At 37.0% G+C, this 19,368-nt stretch overlaps 1 protein-coding gene across 3 annotated transcripts in view; it reads left to right on the top strand.

Moving 5' to 3' along the window:
• The window catches only part of Usp47 (ubiquitin specific peptidase 47), a 96,379-nt gene that overhangs the window by 51,275 nt on the left and 25,736 nt on the right, over positions 1 to 19,368 (top strand). For all 3 annotated transcript variants that reach the window (XM_050125895.1, XM_050125897.1, XM_050125896.1), the window contains 6 exons: positions 11,537 to 11,632; positions 11,721 to 11,873; positions 14,331 to 14,498; positions 17,754 to 17,885; positions 18,444 to 18,520; positions 18,983 to 19,038. In XM_050125895.1, the coding sequence (XP_049981852.1) occupies positions 11,537 to 11,632; positions 11,721 to 11,873; positions 14,331 to 14,498; positions 17,754 to 17,885; positions 18,444 to 18,520; positions 18,983 to 19,038 (682 nt within the window). The remainder of the gene's footprint in view (positions 1 to 11,536; positions 11,633 to 11,720; positions 11,874 to 14,330; positions 14,499 to 17,753; positions 17,886 to 18,443; positions 18,521 to 18,982; positions 19,039 to 19,368) is intronic.

The raw sequence follows: 19,368 nt of genomic DNA, 5'->3' as shown, positions 1-19,368 counted from the left end.
ATTTTTCCAGTGTTAGTCTATTTGACAATTCAAGGTAGAAGTGACATACTGAAAAAAACTGAAAAATTAGCAGATTTTTGTCTTTTAGTGACTAATTTTTACCTAATTTTTAAATACTGACATTGCTCTGGTAAATATACTGAAGAAATAGAAGTCTCGGGTAACAATTTTTTTCTTTTTTATCTGCTTGAAGTGTTTTTGTTTTTTGTGAAAGGTGTTTTTGATATAACTTGGATGTTGAGGGAGCTGATTTGTGTGTTCAACAGAAAGGACTGTTTAGCTAAATCTCCTCCCATTGTTTATTCACCTGCTGATTTACTGCCATTTGTATGAGTGTATTAGAGACAGAGTTACTTGGAGGATACTTTTGGAGAAGTGACTGGTATCGCATTTCTAAGTACAGTTCTCCAAGGTAGGACATAGTGCGCGCATTGAAATAGGGGGAGTGGTGTTTTGGTAGGAAGGGGAAGTTCAGCTATGACACAGAATGAGAGCAACTTTTAGCATACATGCACTAACGGGGCTTACAGAGGAACTCAAAATGTTGTAGACTTTGCTGGAATGTGCTGTGGAAAAATACAGCAGGTTAAATGACCCAAGATAGGACTTCTTTTGAGTATACTGTCTTCAGAAAACTTGAGCTGGAGGTTAGTGACTTTTTATTATTTTCCAATTACAGAACCTAGAAGCTACATTTCATAGGCCACAGGCATCGTGTAACATCTAAATATGTGTCGCTGTTCGCCATTATGTATTTGTTAGTTCATACGTTTTTAAAAGAATTTGATATAATATGGATTGTAAAAATAGAGTCAAAAGAATTATTAATCATTTATTATATTTAAAATTTGGACTTAATTTTAATTGAACTCTTAAAATTTGTTTTGTGGCATTTTTAGTGAGCTGGTATTTTTGTCTTAGTGGATATTTACAGATAACATACACCAATGTACATATTAAAAATATATGGGCACATGCACCATTGATAATTACATGTTCTGTTTATTGTGGTTCTGTTCTCCAAGCCACAAAATTAAAGATATGTTATTCAGGTAAACCTGGAGTTTTTTAGACAAGTCTCTGGAGTTCTAATAAAAATTTAAGTATTTTCCTTTAATCTAAAATACTTGTCATATGAGTAATTAAATATTTTCATATTTAAATAAACTGAGAATAATATTTAAGGTTAAAACATGAGTAAGCAGTTATCCAATTTTAACATCTACAGTCATCTTTTTAATCACCTCTTAGGATTTTTAGCATGCTTGCAGACTTAGTAATGAGTGCTAAGATCTCTTCCAATTAAAGAAAGGTCTTTTATCAGACATTATGAAATTATCTTTTAATTATTACAGCTGCTACTACATCTTCACTGTATTCATAGCAGCCAGTGTTGAAGTACTTTTCTGCTCTGCAACTTGCAGGCTGAGTTTAGCACTCATTCCTGACAAGACTCAGTAGATCCTTTTTGGAAGACAGATTGGATTTAAAAAATTTTTCGGGAGCCGTGCACCTGTAATAAATTTTTTTTTGAAAGCTAGAAGACATATTTTAAATGCTGTAGAAATTTCTGTAGCAGAGAAATTAGTTGTAGGTGTTTAATTATATTTCTTCCTCTGTGGCACAATTGTTAATATTTAAAGGTACATGCTGATTCTGAGGAGCAGAAGATCAGGTACCAAACTAAGGTCTGGGACAAATGTGGATAGTGAGTCTTCTAAATTATATTTGATGTTTCAGTCAGAATCACCCTTCTGTCTGATGTAGTTTTAGTGTAGGTAGAAGAGATAGTTAAGACAGTTTTACTGTAAATAGAAGAGGGCACATGTAGAAATAGGAGCGGCGGGCTGTGTTCTTTCCCAGCTCCCACACGGCTAGCTTTACCCGAAATTATTACACGGAAACTGTATTCTTTTAAATACTGCCTGGCCTCTTATTGGCTAATTCTCACATCTCGATTAACCCATTTCTAATAATCTGTGTAGCACACGAGGTTGTGTCTTACCGGGAAGGATCTTAACTTGCATCCATCTTGAAGAGAAGAGCTATGGCAACTCACTGACTCGGCTTTCTTTCTCCCAGCATTCTGTTATGTCTACTCCGCCTACCTAATTTTCTGTCCTATTAAAGGGCCAGGGCAGTTTCTTTATTAACCAATGAAATCAACACAACACAGAAGACCCTCCCACATCAGGCACAAAACAAAGGGAAGGTTGGGTTTTGTGCTATTTGTAGACAGAAGTCTCTGTCCTGGCTTTTCTCAGTGCAGTTTGCTTCCTCTGTGTCTGGGTGGCAACTACAGACAGCCTTTTCTCTTCCCAGAAGTCTCCTAGTCTGGCCTCCCCATCTGTACTTCCTGCCTGGCTTCTGGCCAGTCACCATTTTGCTAAACCAATACGAGTAACAAATCTTTACAGGGCACAAGACCATTGTCCCGTAGCACCTCCCCTTTTTTCTTTTCAAAACAAGAAATTTGAATGGTCACCTTTGTTTAGCTTTTTTTTTCCTGACCATTATCAATAACAACTTGTAAACTAAACAAAAACAAGCATCCATAATCCATTTTTTAGGAATATGGGTGTAGTTTTCTAGGCTACTTCCTGCTGGTTGGGGGTGCTGATAATCTTATGGGGACCTAAAGAAAATTTAGGATTATGGTCAAGCACTGACTGGAGTATTCTGTAAGCCTGGATCATCTCAGCCAGCCATCTTGAGACTGTTCTGGGTGTAAAACTCAGAGGAAACTGCAACAGAGATGCTCTAAAATGTTGGATGATCTAGGCCATTTGTTCCCATTGGAGATTTTTCAGGGGTCTTCCTTGATCAAACCTTATTTTTTTTTAACCCAGAATGAGTCCACAGACTCTCATTTCCTATGGAAACAAAAGCAAAACCTCTTCTCCAAAGACCTATCTTTTGCCAGTTGATAGGTAAAACAACTATACAGAAATGGCAAAAATAATAGAATAATCAAATAGTACCATCATTTGATAGAAATCTGACATTTATCAAATAAATTCCCTATCCACCTGCAGAATACACGTTTAAATACTCATAAAATATAGTCCTGATAGGTGAAAACTTGGGCTATAAAAATACTCTTAAAAATTTTAAGTCACATTATATAATTTCCAACCACAGTGAAGTTAGCATAAATACCACTAGCATAAAGAAAATAGCAAATAACCAAATACTTGAAATTCCATGTGAAAGAGATGAACAGAGAGTAAAAACTAAAAGAATATTTGCATATCATGTACCTGACCAAAGGAATATCTAGAACAAACGAATTTGTAATCATCAGTTTTTGTTTTTTTTTTAAGTTTCACAATCCACTTAGAAAATTAACAAAAGATATTACCAACATTTCGTCAGAGTAGACATTCAGTAAAGAACAAACAACAGCAAAATCAATAAGCATCTCAGTAATCATAGTTCAAGTAGAAAATCTCAATAGGAATTTTAAGAACTTTTGTAGTTGAATGAAAATGAAATTATAACATCAAATTTGAGACACAGGTGACACAATTTTGAAAGTCAAGCTTACAACATTGGATGGTTCATTTAAAGGTAAAAGTGTCTAAGGATTCACCTATCCTGGATAAAGGAAAGCAAAAGAAACTCAGTAAAAGCAAGTTATGTAATCATAATACTTTCTAAAAAGAGTAGAGATCAGTGAAGAAAGTGAGGGACTAGAGGTAATCAGTAAAGCATTTTGTTCTTTCAAAACAGTAGGTTTTCAAACCACTACAGCAAGACTAACAGAAAAAGAAATGACAAAAACTGTGAACATTGGGATGAAAAAAAATGTCACTCACATGTTACTTAAGCACAACTGCAACCAAGTACAAATTAGATGATTCAGTAGTCCTGTGACTACTGAGCTGCTTAACTTCATAATTGACAAATTTTGAAAAAAGAGATTTTCAAGTTTGAATTGTTTCAGTAGTACTTGTACTAAAAATTTTAAGAACAAAATATGAATTCAACATGTTCTCTTTAAAAAAAAAAAGGAAGAAGAAAGATTCCTTCCGTATCTAGATTGTCTAAGCAAGGATGCTAAAGATTCCTTCCGTATCTAGATTGTCTAAGCAAAGATGCTTGTTCTCAGCACTTTGTTCACTGTGACTAACTCAGATAAGTGGGAGGAGCAAGGACGAAGCTGACCTCGTGTTTTTAATATACACAGATATACACAGTTGTATAGAAAATCCTAAAGTGGAATTAAAACAGGCAGATAACAAAATAAACTGAAATGAGTTTACAAGGCTATAAGATAAACACCCAAAAGTCATTGTAATTTAGGGTACTAGCAATGGATATTTGAAAATGAGGTGAAAAATAATAGTATTGCTTTCAATCCTGAAAAAATAAAGTTCAAGTGTAAATGAAAAACTAACAAAAAAAACCCTACATATATTGAACTCCTTTACTCAAAACCAGAGAATCTCTGGAAAAGGTATTTAAATGGAGAAATCTTCATTGATTGAAGATTCAGCACAGTAAAGATATCAGTTCTTCTAAAATTACATGGTTGTAATACAGTTCTTATGAAAGCCACCAAGACTTTTAATAGCATATATTAATAGGAACTATAATAACCAGCATAATTTCTTTTAAAAAGAGTAAAGTGGAAAGAAAAGGTCTACCTAAATTGAAATGAATGCTACTCAGCAATAAAAAGCCTTTTCATATTCCTGTAATTATTGGGGTACTGTAATATTGGCAAAGGCATAATTGAACAGAAAACCCAGAAATAGATCCATACACATTTGCCCAAGGGAAATAATTCAGGAAAGGTAGGATGAAATATTCAAGTAATGGTGCCAACTGACTACCATTAACATCCATCTCACACAGATGACCCTTGCTAGGGCCTGATTTTTGATCCCCAGAGTTCACATATAAGTTGAGCATTTTGACACACATGATTGCTGGAGAGATGTAGAAAGGAAGATACCCGAGATTTGCTAGTGTTTGTAGGAGCCTGCTTGTTTGTTTCCCAGTTGCCCAGACTCCCGAAATAATCACATGAAGCTATATTAATTAAATCACTGCTTTGCCTATCACTTAAGTGTATTGCTAGCTAGCTCTTACAACTATAATTAACCCATTAGTTTATATTTTACCACAAGGCTTGTGGCCTACCGGCAAGGTTCCAGCAGACAGCTCCCATCTTTCCCCTATGGCAGCTCCTGACTCACTCCACCTTATTTCTCCCAGCATTCAGTTTAGTTTTCCTTGCCTAGCTCCACTCTGCCAAGCCATTGGCCGAAAGCAGCTTCTTTATTCGTTAACCAATAAAAGCAACACATATATAGATGGACTTCCCACATCATGCTAGGAAAATACCCAAGGTTTGCTGGAAAGATACTCAAGATTTTCTAGAAAGAACCCTGAGGTTTGCTAGGAAGATACCTGAGGTTTATTAAGAAGATATCCAACGTTTGCTAGGACGATACCTGAGGTTTGCTAGCTGACCAGTCTTAATCATGTTTGGTAAGAGACCCTGTCTAAAAATAAGGTGAAAACAATTGAGGAAGACATGTAACATTGACCTCTGACTTCAGTATGCAGACATATACTTATACACATGCACACGGTGACACATACACACAAATAATTACGGCATTTAAAGCTGCTGACAATGCAGAGAAACTGGGTTATGTTGCTGGTATAAATTTAACATTACAGGTTATCTTTATGAAAATGTGTAATTGACACAAGTCCCAGTAGTTGTATTCTGTACCATTTATCCAAAAGAAATGAATTCATGTTCATGTACATTGATATTGATTGCATTTTTAATATTCAAAAGCTGAAGTAAGCTGAGATTTGCTTTAACAAGTAAATGAACAAATTGCAGTGTGTATAAGCTATAGATACTGATAAAGCAGTGAAACGATCAGATGGTTAATACAATCACTAATTTGAATGAATATGCAGGAAATGATGCTCTATGGAAGAAAGCCAGTTGAAAAAGTTGACGTAGTGTCTGATTTCATTTACATAAACTTGGTCATGTAAATGTTATTATGACTACATTTTAGAACTGCACCACAAATGATATATATGCATAAAAGTTAATACACATACTGGGACAAACAGTGAAACTGGGACTGAGTGGGGAATGCAGATCATATTAGTGCCCTTTTCTCTGTTATGGTGTTGTGTAGTTTACAAAACATCACTTTTAGGAAACAGGGCAACTTATACAGAATGTCTTTGTGTAATATTCATTCTTGCAACTATGTGCAATTTTATAATTTTAGAAATGAAAATTTAAAAAGATGAATGAATGAATAGCTTAGGTTAAGGTATCTAAAGTTCTTTCCCTAACTCAGATGAAAGTCTCTCAGGGAGATGGTTGAATATAACCATCTATAAAGAAACATGTTGCTTTGCTGCTCGTGTGTCACCAGCAAAAATTGCTTCCTGCATCAATCATGCAAGAGTTAGTGCTCAGTGCTTTGTTCCAGTTTTCGTTATTTGTCCAGTCTAGAAAATAGTCATTTCAATACTGGTTCCCCTATGCTAAACAAAGCAAATGTTAAGTAGTAAAGGAAAAATTGGATCTGTGGAGAATACAGTTAGGCTGTCAGAGGATTAGGGTACTACTGTGTTTCTTCTGGTTGTAGTTGTGCCTAGATTACGTGCATTGCTCTAACCATGTTAGCCTGTCATTTACATGACTTATCAAATGGGTAGATGAATTGACATTAATCTTTCTAACTAGCTTATTTAATTCTATAATTACCTTGTTGACACACCATTACAAAGCTCATGATACATTAATTCATCTTTATCTGGTTTCTGGAATATCTCCACATACCCTACCCTAAAGCCCAAACACTGGATATAATGGAAATAAAATCCATGTAACACAGCTTCTGCATTGCCAGGAGATGGAGAGTAATATACTGTTTATAAGTAGCAAAGAGGACATGAAGTTTAAACAGACTTTTCCATTGCTGCTGCTAACCTATGTGTCTGAAGCATATATGTGAATTATGTAAATATATATATATATACATATATATATAAAGAGGAGAAGCACACTCAGAAGTACCCATGCCCAGTGAGTGAGCATAGACTGGAGCCTGATACTCTATGGTGCTAGCTGTAGGGAAGGAGTTTTATAGTGCTCAAGATTAGGAATAGCAGCCTTGGAAGTGAATAAAAAAGACTGGTGCTTCAGAATCAACAGGGAGAAGTAAACAGAAAAAAAAAGGGGGGGGGAGAAGCTGCCTACAAAAATGAAAGGAGACCATACTTTCCTTGTATGTATCCAAGAAACCAATCTTTACTAAACTGATAAGGAAGGTGTGCTCAAACTAAACAGTGCTATACCCAAAGGATCAGGAGGATCCGATTTTGGATTCTCTTGTCATAAAGACATCAGTATTTTATAGTGTCTGTTCCCTTCCCTCCCCTCTTATCTAATGCTGATCAGCTCAGGCTACCTGATGCTATCTGTTGAGAATTCTTCCACACACTACCCACAAGCTGAGGAAAGAAATGCCAGTAGGAGCAAACCATAACAGTTCTTAAACCAGCAACAGAGAGCCTGGGACCTCCACTGTCAGGAAAACTGAATTCATTAAATTTAAAAAGTAAAGTATCAGAAATGAAGACTAGATTGAAATGGTCAAGAAAAGATGAAATTCTTTGGGCAATCAAAAATGAGAGATAAAGATGTGAAAAAGATTTTTGGTGAAGCAATTAGAACTGTGGGAAGGTGTTCCAGTATCATAATGTGAAGAAAAACATGCTCCAAACTGACAACTAAATTACAAGCCAGGAAAACGTTCAGAGAATAAGAACAAGGACAAGACTCCCTTTCAAGTATTTCATGTAAATCAGAAAGGTATTTTAATGAATCCTGAAACTTCAGAAGGATAAGTTGTGCTGTTCTCATTCCTCCAAAAAAAAAATAGATGGTGGTAGCAGACTAACAATCTCAAGAAACTTAAACAGTGGTACAAGCCAATGTTTTATATCCAAGCCAAGATTCTCTTCAGTTATGACAGCAGTGAAAAGACAAGGTTGGACAATCAGGTTCATTGGATACCCTGTTCATGAACAGAGTCTAATCTAACCACAAGACAGCATAAAACAAAGTGGGAGTGAGGGGTGAACAGGGGCATGATGTGTTACTTGTGTTAAAGTACAGAGAATACCCACTTCACGACTAAGGAAAGAGAGGGCCAGAGTAAGATCACAGGCTGTTGTGATAGGGAATAACAGCTAAAGCAAGTAATAAACACATATATAGTAGTGATCAATTTAAAGCTGAGCATGTCAGTCATGCCAAACATGGATTCAGATAGGCATGTGTTACCTGTTGAAGACTTGTAACATAGTCAAGACACTGCTAATGAATGCTCAAACCAGAGTTCATAGGTTGATAAGGCCTGAGATTTTAGCATGTTCTGTATGAATTTTCCTACAGATTGCTTGCGAGCTTCAAGGGAAAGATACAAAGTCTGTAGTGGACAAATGGACAACATCTTAACTAAGCAGTTAAGAACTGCACAAAGCCTGTTGTGACCAGGATGCCCTTAGAAGGTCTCACCATTACTTAGTAATCTAGCAAGTGATGTGGAGAGTGATTCTGAGTATAGAGAACACCAAACAGGCCAGGCTGCAGAAAGTGCCATTAGATAGCTAGTGTCTGAGAGAAGGCTCTGTGGGTTAAAGAGATCTTAACACACAGCCTAGTATATCCTGTGAATATGAACTGCCCAAAGTACTTTATCAGTATTAAATTTCCCTACGTTTGTTAGCTGTATTTTTTATGTACAAAATCCCCACTCAAGTATTAAGATGTAAAATATACTATGTGAACTTAAACTTATGGTTTCGTAAAAGTGCATAATACTAGAGATAAGTTTAAAAAAACTGAGCTTAAATTTATTTTAGAAAAACATCTGTTGAAACAGATGTGTTAGAGCATGCCTTTAATCCCAGCATGTGGGCATCAGAAGCTAGCCCCGGCTATGTTAGTTCCCAAACAACCAGAGCTACATAATAAATAGATTCTGTCTTTTAAAAAAAGATAAAACTCTGCTATGAACTGTCAGAGATCAAGGTACAGTTTAATAAAATTAATTTTTCAAGTTTGTTGAGTGTTGCTCCCTCTTATTTTATTTGCTTTTTGTTTGTCTGTTTTTTTTATTTTTTGAGGCAGGGTTTATTTATGTAGCCTTGGCTGTCCTGAAACTAGCTCTGTAGACCAGGCTGACCTCAAACTCACAGAGATCCGCCTACCTCTGTCTCCTGAGTGCCGGGATTAAAGATGTGCACCACCACAACACCACCAGGCCCCTTATTTTATTTTTTAAACATAATTTTTTATTGATTCTTTGGGAATTTCACATCATGTTCCCAAATCCTACTCATTCCCCAGTCCCTCTATATCTATCTCTTATCCACATAGCACCCCAACCAAAAGAAAATTTAAAGATTAGTTCAAAACAAAGCAAACAAAATGACCACTTTGCACCTCCATCTTTCTCACCTCTCCAACACCTCATTCGTTTTCGTGGCAGTGGGAGCTGTGGTGTGTCAAGCAGTACACCCTTTTGTCCACTCGGCTTTACTTGGAAATGTTCATTGTGTAATGTATTGACGGTCAGGTTTGGGGCCCCTGACTTCTAGTCCACCATCAATGCTTGACCCTCACCGAGACTCCTTTCAGGTATCCTGCTGTTGCCCCAAGTTATAAAGATCCTGTAGCTATGGTTCCATAGGGCCAGTCCCTTCATGCACTCCTGCAGGTCATAGATGGGGTAGATGTTGGGGTATGCCAACTCAAAGCCCTGGATGTAGGCCTGGGTGGTAGCTCATGTGGTCATTCCGGGCCACTGGGACCACTTCCCTCAAGCGAGGGGCAGAGCCAGCTCTTCTTTGCCATGGTGAAGAGTGTGACCAGCTCTTCCGCTACAGTGGCTGAGTGGCCTGTGCTGCTTCCTGGGGTCATGGTAGTATCTAGGCCCAGGCTGCTGCCTAGGACTATGTCTGGGCCCGTGATCCTACCACAGCAGAGAGAGTCTGTGTTGACTCTTATTTTTTGAGACAGGGTCTCTGTAGCCCTGGCGGACCTCGAACTCAGAGAGTTCCTTCCCAATGCTGGGATTAAAGGCGTGTGCCACCACTCCCAGCACACTCTGTCTTATTGTTGATAGCATTTTATCAGTGCACACTCTATTTGGAAGCCTTCTAAACTTGCCTTCAGTCAGTGTTAAGCCATAGCTGTATTTTGCTTATTTTTTTTGTTTTTCCAGACTTGGTTTCTCTGAATTCCTGGCTCTCCTGGAACTTACTGTGTAGTCCAGGCTGTACTTGAACTCACAGAAATCCACCTACCTCTGCCTCCTAAGCACTGGGATTAAAGGCATACACCACCCGCAACAGCTGTAATTTTTTTAAGTTTATTTTTTAAAGGAATTTTTCATTCTTAGAATATGCTTCAGAGGAAAAAAGTAATATTTTCTAAGTGTATTCTTGCCTGTGATTGCCAGTGAAACACTTGGTTGCGCATTAAAAAAAAAAATCTTGCTACAGTTTCTCCCTTCTTGGTGCTTCCTTGTGAGATGAGAAAAAGTAGGAGATAGGATGAGTAGACAAACACTTGATTATCTTGTCAGTCTCTTATTTGGTCCCAGAGTAAGCTTTGTCAAACGGTAAATGGAGCTGTGAGCCTCGCCATTTTACAGTTAAGTTCATTTAGCAAGCTTGAGCATTATTATCTTTTGGGGAACAGTGTGTTCTGTTTCAACAGAAAAACAACTAAAGATGCTTTGCCTTAGTGATTCTGTATCCTTTCCTTGGCATGCTTAGAGCAGAACTACTTTTCTTGTGTAAAAAAGATACCATCAAATGAAATTTGAGACCATGCATCTATCTTAGTTTGTTGTATTGAGTATTGTTTTAATTTGAAGTTCTAGTGATTAAAGTTTTTCTATCCACTGGCTTTTGTCTCTGTTAAGTTTCTTGCTGCTGTCTTAAGACTGTATTAAGAAGAAAAGCATATGGCTCTCCTGTGTGAAAGTCCAGGAGCCTGCATGCCTTTGACAGCAAGAGCAATACCATATGGCAGTCAGGGTTTTCGTTGTAAGTAGTGTAGGCTGCTGTGACTGTAGTGATTAAGGTGACTATGTTTTAAAGATGGATCATGTGAGGACAGTTGTAAGTGCCTGTAAAGAAAGTTGAATTGATAAAACAGACGTCTCTAAGATGCATGCTAGTACTTCCTAAAGATCAGGACTTTACTTTCAGTATCATTTAGTTAAACATGACAATGTAAAAGTAAGAAATTAGGTATACAATACTGACCAAAGAAATTTTTATGAGGAATGAAGTAAAATAATTTAAAAATAACTTTTAATTTTAATATTTTGCTGTTAATTTTGGGATTAGTTTTTTAACCATTCCATTCATAAGAGTTTTGGTGATTTCGGTGTTTTTTATTTAAGACTTTGCTATTAAATAGTATTTTAAGTAATTATAAGACAATTCCTTTCTTTCTAACCAGGAAGAAGCTCTGCATGCATTTATTCAGCCGGAGATCTTGGATGGCCCAAATCAATATTTTTGTGAACGTTGTAAGAAGAAGTGTGATGCTCGCAAGGTAAGAAGCATATGCATATTCTTATGTAATTATCTGAGATACCGGTATTCAATCCATTTGTACCCTAACCACACATGCTTCTTTTTAGGGCCTTCGGTTTTTGCATTTTCCCTATCTGTTGACCTTACAATTGAAAAGATTTGATTTTGATTATACAACCATGCATAGAATTAAACTGAATGATCGAATGTCATTTCCGGAGGAGCTGGATATGAGCACATTTATTGATATTGAAGATGAGGTAAATACTACATTTTCTTGTTGTACTTTTCATTATACTCTTCGTTTTAACTTGCTTTATGTATATGAGTGTTTTGCCTGGAGGTATGTTTGTGTGTCACAATGAGCCAGAAGATTGTGTTGTAACCTTTGATACTAGAGTTAGAGACAGTTGGGAGCCACTGTGTGGAGGCTGGAAATCAAACTGGTGTCATCTGGGAAAGCAGCCAGTAATCTTACCACTGAGCTATCTATCTAGCCCTATAAGTTAAAACTGATGAATTTGAAGTGTCCTCTTAACAACTTTCTCTTTCCTCATGTTCTTCATGGTGTGTTACATGAGAAGACTATTGCTGAGGATAAAAAGCTTTTCCTGACAGTGTGCGTTACATTTCAAGTATTCTTATTTGGTTGGAATAGTGTAAGCTATTCAAGAGACAAAAGGGTTTCTTTCACCTTTGGAATTCAAGATTGTCTCTTGAATTTGAGTATTAATCTTGTTTCATAATTTCTTCATTACTGAAACTGCTGTAGCTGGATTTCTCATGTTTACTACACATGCAGCACATATATGTGAGTGAATGACAAAGTAGTCCATGACCTCAGTGTCTTGTATTTGCGCTAATCCCCTTTACAGGAATTAAGGAACTTGGTTACTCTAATGGAAGGTTTGCTAGCTCTTACATTAACTAAGTTAGAAAGACAAACATACAGGAGGTTTTGTCTAGATCCCTTTTTAAATTTGTATTTTGTTTAACTTGAAACTTTAAATAGTTTGAACATGGAATTTTGATGAAAACAGGACAGACTCATTAATTTCTTTCTACTCATTGACCTCCCAGGGTTTTCTAACTTTGTTTAATTAAAAAAAAATTGTGTGCTATCCTGCTTGATTCTTTTTGATGTTCTCCTGATCACATTGTATGAAGCATTATAGACAGGAAGGGTAGTTGTTATAGGATGATAAACCCTTACTACTTTTAAGAGTTTTGTGTGCTTGTTTGTTTTTCTGATTACCAGATATAAAATCTGTCTTCTTCTAGGACCTCAAAATTAATTATAAATAGTTGTCGAGTTTCATTTAATATTTGTCTTAGTTAGGATTACTGTTACTGTGATGAAACACCAAAAGCAAGTTTGGATGGAAAGGGCTTATTTGGCTTATGCTTCATCATCACGGTTCATCACTGAAGTCAGGACAGAAACCTGGAGGCAAGAGCTGATGCAGAGACCATGGAGGAGTGCTGCTTACTGGCTTACTTCCCATGGCTTTCAGCCTTCTTTGTTAAGAACCCAGAACTACCAGTCTACAAGTGGTCCTACCCATAATGGTTCTGCCCTTCTACATCACTAATTAAGAAGATGCCCAACTGGGGGCTGGAGAGATGGCTCAGTGGTGAGAGCATTCACTGCTCTTCCAGAGTACCCGGATTCAATTCCCAGCACCCACATGGCAGCTAACAACTTTCTGTAACTCCAAGTCTGATATACCCGCACACAGACATATATGCCTGCAATAAAAAAGAATTGCAAATAAAGTAAAAATAAATTACTAGAAAAGAAAAAGAATGCCCTACAAGTTTATATGTAGCTTTTCTTACAGAAGCATTTTTTCAATTGAGGTTCCCTCCTCTCAGATGACTGTAGTATGTGTCAAGTTGACATAAAACTACCCAGTATAATATTTGTGTGAGTGTGTTGAAAACAGTGAGTTCATTCAGCAAGAAAACAAACTTTTCTGCATTCATCTGTATTGGGAATAGAGTTGTACACCGTTGTGCTCAGCTTGCAGTTGTATAGGGTGATGTTCACCTTTATTTTATCTTGAATTAAATTTCCTTGAAGTAAGAAAACTACTGCACACTAGATACTTTTAAAAAGTTACTAACAACAACAAAAATTATTCTTGCTGCATATTACTTGGTTTCAAGAACTTAAATGCAGTGCCTTATGCACATCGAGGGCATTCATCCTGAAGAAATCTTAACCTATGTCAATAAAAGCATTGTAGGTATGTGTATGAAATGTTAAAAGGAAGGAGAGGAGGATGTTGCTTGAGTTTCTAACAAGTAGACTTCTTCAGTTTAAGTCTGGATGACTGAATTGAAAGTAGCCAAGCATGGAAGCATGATGTCCCTGCCCTGAGTACACCAGACTAGAAAGTTCTCATGGATAGTTAGATGGCTTCTCTTTCTATTTTGACACCTTACACAGTAATTAAAGACAGCATTTTGTTGGGATTGGAAGCCAAAGATGTAATTTGGAGCTTAGGATAGTTGCTGTCACAAATGCTATTGCAGAAAATGGTAAATTTTGTACCTAAGGTCTGAGTTTAAGAGAAAACAGATAGTCTTAAAATAAATACTTCTCTTAATCAGAACAATATCAAACTATTTGAACATAGTAGAAGATATAGGTAAAAGTTTGAATATCTTTTCCTTTATTTGGCATAGATTCTAAGATAATTGTGTCTTATTAGAAATCTCCTCAAACTGAAAGTTGTACTGATAGTGGAGCAGAAAATGAAGGCAGTTGCCACAGCGACCAAATGAGCAATGATTTCTCCACTGATGATGCTGTTGATGAAGGGATATGCCTGGAGAGCAGTAGTGGGACAGAGAAGATTTCAAAACCTGGCCTGGAAAAGGTACCTTTTATGAAGTTTATTGATATTAGATGCTGAGCATGCTAGGCAAGTAGTCCACCAGAGAACTATGCCCCAGTTCCCTGCATGTTTTTAATTAGAGAATTTAGTGATTTCTGAACTTTTGTATTATTTTGTTCTTCATTTTTTAAAATGAACACTTTTTAAAAATATTTTTGTGGTGGGTGTGATTATAATTGTATTTACACTTGGGATGCTAATTCCTAGGAAACTGTACTGTGTTGAAAGTTATGTTGTGTTAGAGTGGGTACTGCCTATGCCCTTGGCATTTATCAGATCTCCAAATCTTTCTAGTCACTGAGTTTGCTCATAGAAAAAGTGAGGATGTTGGACTTCATTTATTACATTTAAAGAACTCTGACAATAGTGCATTTCTGAAACAGTTAATAACCATAGTTACCTAGAACTTGCAGTCTCAGAATTTTCCAGAAATATAACGGGGAGGGGTTGCTAATTATAATCAAACTTTAAAATGTTACTACTAACCACGAGAGTACCTGGAATCTCAGCAGCACTTAAGCAGCAGGGTCTCTTTGAGTAACACATTCCAACCAGCAGGGGCTACAGAGTGAACCCTGTTTTAAAAAAAAAAAAAAAAAAAACAATTTTCTCAGCACAAATTCTAGATTGCAGGTAAATTTTGAAATCTACCTGTTACTTACCATGATTAATTTTAGTTTGGGCAATAAAAGTTGAACTACACAAGTTTTTAAAATTTGTTCTAGAAGTTTCACTATGTAATAATTCTAGTCAGTTTACTGTTGTTTAAGACACACTTCAATGTGCTGAAACTTGGTTTTGGAAGGTCTGGGTACTTTTTAAACAAAGAATAAAGAGGAGAGGACAATGGAAGTCTGCTCACTTAGCATTTCCGAGGCCCTGATTTGTTCCCTAGTGCTGCGAAATGGAAGAAAGAGGAGAGCTCTCCAGAAAAGTGAATGAGCTCTAACAGGCCTGTCCAATAGTACACACCTGTGATCCCCAGATAGGATAAAAGGCAGAGAATTGGCTGCAGGTTTGAGTCTAGCATGGCCTAATATAGCTTGTTCCAGTCCAGAAAGGGTTGCAAATTAAGACCCTCTCTCAAAACAAAACTTTAATAAAAAACTTGCTTTACCCATTTGAAGAATCTACTTAAGGATAAACAGTCTTTTTTTTTTATCATGACCTTTCCTGGAGACTCTATTTTTCTTTTTAAAATTATTTTTATTTTATGTGTATGGGTGTTTTGCCTGAATGTCTGTACACCATTTGTATACCTGGTGCCCTCAGAGGCTAGAAGAGGGTGTCTAGAGTTGCAGATGATTGTGAATGCTAGGAATTGACCTGGGTCCTCTGGAAGAGCAGCCAGTGCTCTTAACCACTGAGCCATCTCTCCAGCCTTCGGAACTCTATTGTCATTCACTCCAGGTAGAGATGGCGATGACAGACCAGAGAAAGGGTTTCTTCCAAGTCCAGCTTGGTGAACCAGTGAGTTTATTGGACTTCTTTATGGAGCATGATGACTCTTAGGCAGCTCTATCACCAAAAAGCCCACTCCAAGCATGGGTAACTACTTCTAAGAGTCTCCCTTTGAAGCACCTTGTTACTACTGCTTATATAACCTGAGCCTCTGAGTTGATAAAATCCTTGTGTTTTTAGGTGGTTGTGGATTTCTTAAGACTATGCATATATATATATATATATATATATATATATATACATACATATATATATATATATGTGCATGTATGTGTACCATGTGCATACTTGGTACCTGTGGAGGCCAGAAAAGAGTGGTTGTGAGCTACAATGCAGGTGCAGAAAACCAAACCTAGATCCTCTACAAGAGCAGGAAATGCTCTTTAACCTCTGAATTGTCTCTCTGACTCCCTTGTGAATTTCATATAAGTCTTCTGTGCTGTTACATCTTCTTCTCTATCATATTTGGGTTTTTTGGTTCTTTTATTTGTTTGTTTGGTTGATTTGGTTTTTTTTTTTTTTTTTTTTTTAGAGTTTTTTTGTGTAACAGTCCTGGCTGTCTTGTAACTTACTTTGTAAACCAGGTTGACCTTGAACACACAGAGACTTTTTGAAATAGTCTTACTTTATAGTCTAGACTTGCCCCAAACTCACTATGTAGCCCAGAGTGGCCTTATGTTCACAGCTTTTGTCCTTTAGCCTCTCAAGTGCTGTGTCTGGCTGCTCCTTGTTGTTTTTGGAGAAGAAAATACTGGTAGCCAGGATCTCTAGTAGTGCTCATTGTTTTAGGGGTGTGAAGTGCTACGGCTCCTAAAAGAAAAAGTAACTGGCACACTTGGAATGCTAGTCTAAGAGAGTCATAAGGTTGAGGCCTACCCTAGGCAATGTAATAGGTTCAGAACCACCTGGGCAATCTCAAAATGAAAAATAACAAAGAAAAGCAGGCATATAGCCAGATACTGGAGCACTTGCCTAGCACCTATGAGTTCACTCTCCACTACTAACAAAAAACCAAAGAAAAAGATAAGACAAAGGTTCTTAGTTTATTATAGACATCAGGCATGTTTAAGAGTTGAAAGGCCATAAACTGAGTTATTACAGAAATAGCACAGTTGTGTGTGTGTGTGTGTGTGTGTGTGTGTGTGTGTGTGTGTGTGTGTGTGTTTTGAGACAGTGTCTCTTCTATGGAACCGTGGTTGTCCTAAAACTTACTATGTGACCAGACTGGCCTTAAACTCGGAGTTCTGTCTGCCTCTGCCTCCCAGGTGCAGTAATTTAAAGTATAAGCCAACCATTCCTGGCTTGGAGTCATTATTATAAATACCAAATTAATATGTTATTTATTAAAAATACTGCATGAGTACATTAGAAGGTACTTCGAGTTACTGTCAGAAATAGAATTTTATTTAAAGACAAAAAAGCAATGTGTTGATAACTTCTTGATCTTGACTATGCAGATTAGTAACCCTTCTATTTAGTAGTTACTTCACAAAATTTCACTCTTATTTTTTCATAAATAATCAAGCATGTGTTACAGACATATATAGTTCCAAAGATTGCAAGACAGCATAATAACAATGTAAAGAAATATACTGAATGAAACCTGTTGCATACTAAGTTTCTTGGTGACTTGCTGTTTTAACGTTATCTAAGGGACAAGTTAGCTTACCGTAGGATAGTTGTCACGTTACTTAATTCTGCACCCCTAGGAAATAAGGGCTTTCAAATAAGGGTTTTGTAGTCTTCTCTTCCAAATTCTTTTTCTTCTCTCCTTAGAACTCCCTGATGTATGAGCTTTTCTCAGTGATGGTGCATTCGGGGAGTGCTGCTGGAGGTCACTATTATGCTTGCATAAAGTCATTCAGTGATGAGCAGTGGTACAGTTTCAATGACCAGCATGTGAGCAGGGTAAGACTCCTGGAGTGGAGAAGTTACTCAGTGGCAGGGTGTTTATTCAGAGCAGAGATGCCTATGATGGTATTTCTCAGTCAAACCATTTGACTGAGAACCAGTCTTTTTCATTGTTAACAGTGACCTTGTTCTGCTTTTTTAGATCTTGTTAGATGTTTCCAATTTATATTACACCTTTCCTCTAGCCCTCACCCTTCTTATGTATGTCTTGTGAATGATGTAGGAGTAGGATCCCTTGAGCCTGGCTCACCAGAGCAACCACCGGTAAACTGAATTATTGTGTGGTGCTTCTTAAAAATATCATGACATATCTAATTCAGAAATTAAAAGGTTGGATTAGAATTGGGCTTGATGGTTCATCAGTAGTTTCTAGCATTGAGGAGGCTGAGACAGGATTGCCCAGAGTTCAAGCCCAGGCCAGGCTACAGATTAAGGACCTGTCTCAAGAAGGAAAAAAAAAAAAGACCTAGCATATTGGGTTACATATTTACATGTTGACATTAATGTAATGGTGTCATTGGTTTTTACAAAAGAGTAATGTTACAACTTTTTTAGATAACACAAGAAGATATTAAGAAGACACATGGTGGGTCTTCCGGAAGCAGAGGCTACTACTCAAGTGCTTTTGCAAGGTAAGCAATAGCATTTTGATGCACTGGAGTGAGTTGTAGCTTCTCTGTGGATCTTCAGCCTTACCCAAGGGTCAGCAGACTACAAGCCATGGGCATCTGTTCATAAGTGCTGGCTGGTGCATTCCCACTATAACAGCTGAGTTGTGGTCTATAAAGACTAAGTTTTTTCCCTTGGCTCTTTCTAGCAAAGCAGTTTGCTAGACTTAGCTGTAGTAGGCACTGTGTTGCACAGCCTTCTTGATAACGTCACTGTGTTACTAAAAGGTGATGTTTTAACCTTTTCATAAGTGCACCATTAACAGCAGTGAGGAATTTTTCTTTCTTTCTAGAATGTTTTAATTTTAATGTGTCTGTGATTACTTGAAAGAATAAAACAGTAATATTTCAAATAAAGATTTGATACTTATAAATGGAATCTACCATCTATCTGAAGAACCTGTTAATCTTTTTTATTTCTCCTAGCTCAACAAATGCATATATGCTGATATACAGACTGAAGGATCCAACAAGAAATGCAAGTATGTTAGCCCCTCATAAAGTCATTTTCTTAGCATATCTTGCAAACCTATGTAACTACTTTTAGGTGATAAAGCAATTAAGAGCTAGTACATTTTATACCTGGGAGAGGGGAATTATTAACACTGTTACAAAATAATTTTAAGTGATAAAAACATTTGACAAGAATATGTAGAGCTGAGCACAGTGATGTGTGCTTGGACTCCAGTCACTTGGTAGGCTGAGTGAGGCAGGAGGATTACAAGTCTGGGTCTACTGACAATTTAACAGGAACTTGTTGGCTGAGGTTTCTATCCCACCTGGTCCTGCAGTCATTCGGTCCCAAAGAAACA

Source organism: Alexandromys fortis, unplaced genomic scaffold (assembly GCF_014885135.2).
Source record: "Alexandromys fortis isolate MF-2015 unplaced genomic scaffold, M_Fortis_MF-2015_v1.1 scaffold_250, whole genome shotgun sequence".
Taxonomy (NCBI): domain Eukaryota; kingdom Metazoa; phylum Chordata; class Mammalia; order Rodentia; family Cricetidae; genus Alexandromys; species Alexandromys fortis.
The sequence above is the reverse complement of the archived record's forward strand: the minus strand, read 5'-3'. Positions and strand labels throughout refer to the sequence as shown.